Source organism: Nyctibius grandis, chromosome Z (genome assembly GCF_013368605.1).
Source record: "Nyctibius grandis isolate bNycGra1 chromosome Z, bNycGra1.pri, whole genome shotgun sequence".
NCBI lineage: Eukaryota > Metazoa > Chordata > Aves > Nyctibiiformes > Nyctibiidae > Nyctibius > Nyctibius grandis.
In genome coordinates, this window is record NC_090695.1 from 62,665,571 (window position 1) to 62,671,807 (window position 6,237).

Here is a 6,237-nt window from a genome sequence, read left to right on the forward strand (position 1 = left end):
GGCTTCCCCTCCTGCTCTTCATCCCTCCCTCACTCTCTCCCTGCAGTCCACCTCCCTGCAGTCTGCCTCCAAGGGGGTGCAGAGATAAAGGCACAGCCCAGCCCCACCCCCACATCTCTCTGCCCTGCCCCAGGGTTACAGCAGCTTCTTTCTAGCCCGCAAGGAGAGCCCTCGTGAGGCCCTTCCCTTCCTGCTCCCACAGCCTTCTGGGGCTTCCTTGGCTTTTCTGCTTCTAGCACCAGACAAGCCCCAGCACTGTTAAGAGTAGAAGGAAAACTGGACAAGCCCTCACAGGTCTAGTTTCCAGACGTTAGAGTAAAGGGATTTGAGTCCCTTCAGTTTACTTAAGGAAAGTGTAAATAACATCTTGATTATATGTTATAGGCAGTTGCGCAGTATGGATGTTCAGACATGAAAAAGAGCACAGAATCACAGAATCACAGAATCAATCAGGTTGGAAGAGACCTCTGGGATCATTGAGTCCAACCATTGCCCTGACACCATCATGTCAATGAGACCATGGCACTAAGTGCCCCATTCACCACCACTCTCTGGGCTCGGCCATCCACACAGTTTTTAACCCATTGAAGAGTCCACCCATCCAAGCCCCAGGCAGCCTGTTTGTCTAGGAGGATGCTGTGGGAGACAGTGTCGAATGCCTTACTGAAGTCTAGATAGACTACATCCACAGCCCTGCCCTCATCTACTAAGCGGGTCACTTAGTCACAGGATGAGACCAGGTTGGTCAAGCAGGACCTGCCTTTCATGAATCCATGTTAGCTGGCCCCGATGTCCCAATTGTCCTGCATGTACCATGTAATAGCACTCAGGATGACCTGTTCCATCACCTTGCCTGGCACCGAGGTCAGGCTGACAGGCCTATAGTTGCCTGGATCATCCTTCCGACCCTTCTTGTAGATGGGCGTTACATTTGTTAATTTCCAGTCAGCTGGAACTTCTCCAGTTAACCAGGACTGCTGGTAGATAATCAAGAGTGGTTTGGCAAGTTCATTTGCCAGTTCCTTCATTAGTCTGGGGTGAATCCCATCCGGGCCCATAGCCTTGTGGGTGTCCAACTGGCACAGCAGGTCACTAACTGACTCCTCCTGGATTACGGGAGGTTCACACAGCCCCCCGTCCCTAACTTCAGGCTCTGGGGGCTGAGTCTCCTGAGGACAACCGGTCTTAACATTAAAGACCGAGGCAAAGAAGGCATTGAGCACCTCTGCCTTTTCCTCATCCCCTGACACTACACTACCCTCCTCATTCAGCAAGTGGTGGAGGCTCTCCTTGACCCTCCTTTTGCTGTTGATGTATTTGTAAAAGCTTTTTTTGTTGTCTTTGACTGTAGCAGCCAAATCAAGCTCTAATTGAGCTTTGGCCCTTCTAATCTTCTCCCTACATGACCTGGCAACATCCCTATAGACCTCCCAAGTTACCCGACCCTTCTTCCAGAGCAAATAGCCTCTCTTTTTTTCCTTAAGTTCTAGCCTAAGTTCTCTGTTTAACCAGGCTGGTCTTTTTCCCCGACGGCTTGTCTTCCTACACACCAGGACAGCCTGCTCCTGAATATTTAGCAATTCCCTTTTGAAGCATGTCCAGCCTTCCTGGACTCCTTTGCCCTTCAGGACCGACTCCCAAGGGACTCTTAAACACCAGCCTCTTAAACAGGCTAAAGTCAGCCCGCCGGAACTCTAAGGCAGAAGTTCTGCTCTTGCCCCTCCTTACTTCCCCCACTATCGAAAACTCTAACATTTCATCGTCGCTACTCCCAAGATGGCCACCGACCCTCACATCTCCCACTAGTCCTTCTCTGTTCATAAACAACAGGTCAAGCAGGGCCTCTCCTCTAGTGGGCTCATTTACCATGTAAATGTAAGATGTAGAATTAGAGACCACTTCAGAGTGACCAAAAAGGCATAACATTGAGTGGCTGGAAATGTTCATTAAACAAATGAAATGGGAAGTTTTATAATAGGGAATGTGATTAATAAATAGCTTTCCCATGAGTTGGTAAGTCTCTAAAAAGAGATTTTTATTTTTTTTTTAAATAAAGGGATTTTGTTTGGGTCTCAGAGAAAGTGAATGAGTGTTGCATGCAGTTTTCAACAATAACCCGTTCGGCGAAGGTGGCACAGAGGCATCCCCAGCCTCTGGGCCAAGAGAGCACAAACACCAATATGAGGATGCTGCAAATGGCGTTTATTTAGAGTGATACATTGCTTTATATACCCTAGAGATCTGTGTACCGCCCACCAGTAATTCTCCACTGGTTCGAGTCTTATTGCAACACTTATTCTGAGCAAGCTTGCTATTTCCTTATTGCTAAGCCGCAGACAATAACATGTTTACTCCGATGGTGTGGACTTAAGCGGTCAGCAGTTTTATTGCTGCATTGGCATTTTCGGTCCCTATTCTTTCCGTACACCTCGTGATCTTCCGATCGCCGATCCCTACAAATGAGTTAATGGTTTTTGTGTTTTGAGTAGAATAGATATGGTGAGCTGAATTACCATGCTGCATATTTTGTTTTTCCTGGCCTTGGAGGAAGGTATAAGAGGAGGATTTAAAGGCAGCTCATTGGTCATCGTGACGGAGGAGTACTGACCTCAACCTGCTTAAACTCATTGCAGCTCTGTGTTAAGACAACTGTGTCATAATTCAGTGCTTCAGTTGGTTATCTGCTTTATAGTCCTGATATATTTTAGGTTTTAGCATGTGTTTACTCTTTTCACTTGGCACCATGGTGGTCATCTGGTCCAAGCCCCCTGCTCCAGCAGTTACCACGAACCATGTCTAGACAGTTTTTTAATATCTCTAAGGTGAGATACTCCACAATCTCCCTAGGCAACTGTCCTGGTTTCATTGGGATTTTGTTTCAGTTTGTGGCCAGCCATGGTTGCAGCCATGGAACCATTAGCAGCTAAATCCAGGGCAGCTGACCCAGGCTGGCCCACAGGTGTATTCTATATCATTGACATCAAGCTCACTATAAATGGGAGGGCCTGGGGGAGAGGTGGTACTGTTTTTGCTCTCCTCTCTTCTGGCCTTCCTTTTTCTCATTGATGAAGATTGCTGTTCCTGGAATGACCTGCTGCAGCTCTGTAGCTAAGTATAATTTTGTGTGTCTTGTGTTATTGTTGATATTGGTTTCTTTATTTTATTAAATCTGTTCAATTTTAACCCACATGTCTCCCTCTTTTTCCCAGTTTTCTTCATTGGTTGGGGAAGGGACATTGGAGGAGAGAAAAACTGCTATTGTTTAGCCTGGGTGTGGCTAAATGAAGACAGCAAACTATTCCAGTGATCCTTCCCCTATTTCTGCTCTTTTAGAGATGACCATCACTCTTGCTGTTTTCCAGGTCTTGTCATCGCCACTAAACAGATGAATGTTCCTGATCTTTTCAACTTGAAATCAGAGAGACTGAAGTTGAAGTCACCTTGAAGGTGACTGTAGACTAACCTGGTTGCACAGTAATGGACTAAGAGTGCTCTATAGTGGCTGTTACTGTAGCATAAGGTAGTAACAAATAACTGTTGGGAAGGCAACGCATTAATTTCTTCTTACCCCAGAAAGATCACATGATTATGCTCAGTTGCAAATCCTGTATTTACCTACTTCAGATCCTTGACATTTACCTTCTCCTTTGCAATTATTAAGCCTGTTGTAGGAGTTATTTACTTGGTAATAATAAATCGAATACAAATTATCTACTCTTCACCTTTCAAACAAGGACTTGTAAGAGTTGTCACTTCTACCTGTTCTCCTTCTCAGTCTTTTTTCTTTTTTTCTGATTTAGTTTGTAATTGGACTTCAATAGATGTGAAAAGCTGAGTTAAATTCAGTACATAATTCTAGCTGGAAGAAAACATGTTGGAACCAGATCTAGAATCCCCAAATTGGTGGTGGTGCTGCTGCCAACATCCCCCCTGTTTTATCTAATGATTGACTGAGTGCACAGAGGATGACATTCATATCTTTCCTTCTCTTTTAGGTAGAAAATAGGCCTTATCATATGTCCTCAGGAAAAGTGTTCTGATCATCAGGCTATAGGATCTTTTGAAATAGTCTGTTTTCTCTCTAATTCAATATTCATTAGATAATTTTAGATATCCTGTCACAAATGAATGCCCTAAACAACCTCCATTCTGAACCATTTACTCAGCTATTATTTATATTAAATATCTGAAAAAAAATTCAGTATCATCACACTGACTGAAAGAGTATCTTAATACTCTATAGCCCACAAGTGAAGTACCCTGGGAGGAAAGGAATCCCAGGCTGCTCTTTGCCCTCTCTGTCTCTGCTGGAGAGCACAGATTTGTCCTCCAGGCTCCCTGACCCTAGTGAAGATCCTCACCTGAAGATCAGGTGTTTTGTGCAGTGAGAGGAAAGCACTGAACTTAGTAGAGGCCACAAGATACTAGTGTAAAATAAAAATAGCTTGCCCTCTGAAGTTTTGTGGTGTGGGATTTAAAGCTTACTCCGTTAAGCATAACATCATAAAAAGTAATCTTAGAACCAAGAGAGTTCTATGAAAACAGATTTCCTTTTGAAAAAAAAATATGAATTATCCTAGTGTTTTTGCTCACTGAAGTCTACTTAGGCAGTTTAAGTGTATGAAATACACAACATACCTACTAGCAGTGCATAATTTAGGATTCTGACATCTGTGTCTAAATGTCTAGACCAGGTATCCTGTTCAGTTCAGCAATAGGCCAGCTGTTACAGTTTGCCAGCTGCTATGTAAACACTTGGAGGTTGGATAGATTTCAAAAATACTAATGCCATTTGCTTTTCTAGTCTGGAAAATCACCCATTAGCTCTTCACTTACTGTATGTAAGCTACAAACTAGACTATTTCAGCTATAAACTTGAAGATGTTTAGTTATTTATGTAAATGGATTTATTTTGGTATAAAAGCGTAACTATTGGAATTCTTATAAATAGTAATGGACTTTTTTTCCTTTAGAAAGCAGCATTGCCTTGGTAGAGTACAGGATTAACAATCAGAGTTGTTAACTTCTGTCTCTGGTTCTTTCAATGATTTGTTGTATTATTCCATGTAAATTACTTTCTCTTCTTTCCAAATGCATTTGACATCTTTAACGATTTTTCAGGTTATAATACTGATGTTTGTAAAACCACTTGATATCTTTGAATAAGCAGTATTGTGAGTAACAAAAGCTCTTTCTAGATATGAGAAAGTTTGGATGCAAATCTGAATATAACTGTATTGGATCCACCTGTCCTATATTAATAATATTGCATTATTCAATTTTCTTAGATCTGGCATGATAATTAAAAAAAAAAATCATTAATTACTTTGAGTATACAATCTTGATGACTTCTTCCCTTTGTTTTCAGCTTGTAACTTCTATTGGTGTCAGTGGGAATTCCATATGTATATCCAAGATTAAGGAGAAAATGTTGCCTTTTAAAGTATATTACCTGGCAAAGGTGCATATTATTTAGAGTGTTGGGTACCCCTCCCTACTCCTTTAACTAGTTCTGGACTTGCTGATATTTGCCTTTCATTTATAAGAGTTCAAAATCATGCCAGTTGTACAAATCAAGAAACGCTTAACATTGTTTAAGTATCAGTTCTGTCAGGAAGTGTCAGGTGAGTGTTGCTCCTTTTCTTATTTGCTTTGCAATACAGGAATATAGCACAATATCTTGCTTTTTCTATGATATTAGATCTTACATATAGTGTTACGGAAGGACGTATTCTACTCAGCTTGTATTAAAGACAGCACGTGTAAATATTAAGAAAAAAGCACAATAAATAAAATGGAAATACCATCAATAAGTAACTTCATAGTGGGTAAGATAGACATAACGTCAATGTCCAATTTTAGTATCTATTTACAGATAAATATAGTCCAATTTGCTTGAACTCTGAGAATAATTGCCCCTATCAAGTTTCTTTATGTGCTTTCAGAAATAAGTTTTTTCAAAGGTAATAAGGTTAACAGCCCTTGCCTTTGAATTACTTCAAAGGACAAGGGGCAACGGGTGCAAGCTGGAACACAGGAGGTTCCACATAAATATGAGGAAAAACTTCTTTACAGTGAGGGTAACCGAACACTGGAACAGGCTGCCCAGAGAGGTTGTGGAGTCTCCTTCTCTGGAGACATTCAAAACCTGCCTGGACCTGTTCCTGTGTGATATGGTCTAGGTAATCCTGCTCTGGCAGGGGGATTGGACTAGATGATCTTTCGAGGTCCCTTCCA

General features: G+C 41.9%; 1 protein-coding gene across 1 annotated transcript in view; it reads left to right on the forward strand.

The window, feature by feature from the left end:
- SLC27A6 (solute carrier family 27 member 6) overlaps positions 1-480 on the forward strand; it is a 47,860-nt gene extending 47,380 nt beyond the window's left edge. The window contains exon 10 of the mRNA XM_068422945.1: positions 385-480. Coding sequence (XP_068279046.1) covers positions 385-480 — 96 coding nt within the window. The remainder of the gene's footprint in view (positions 1-384) is intronic.
- The last annotated feature ends 5,757 nt before the right edge of the window (positions 481-6,237 follow it).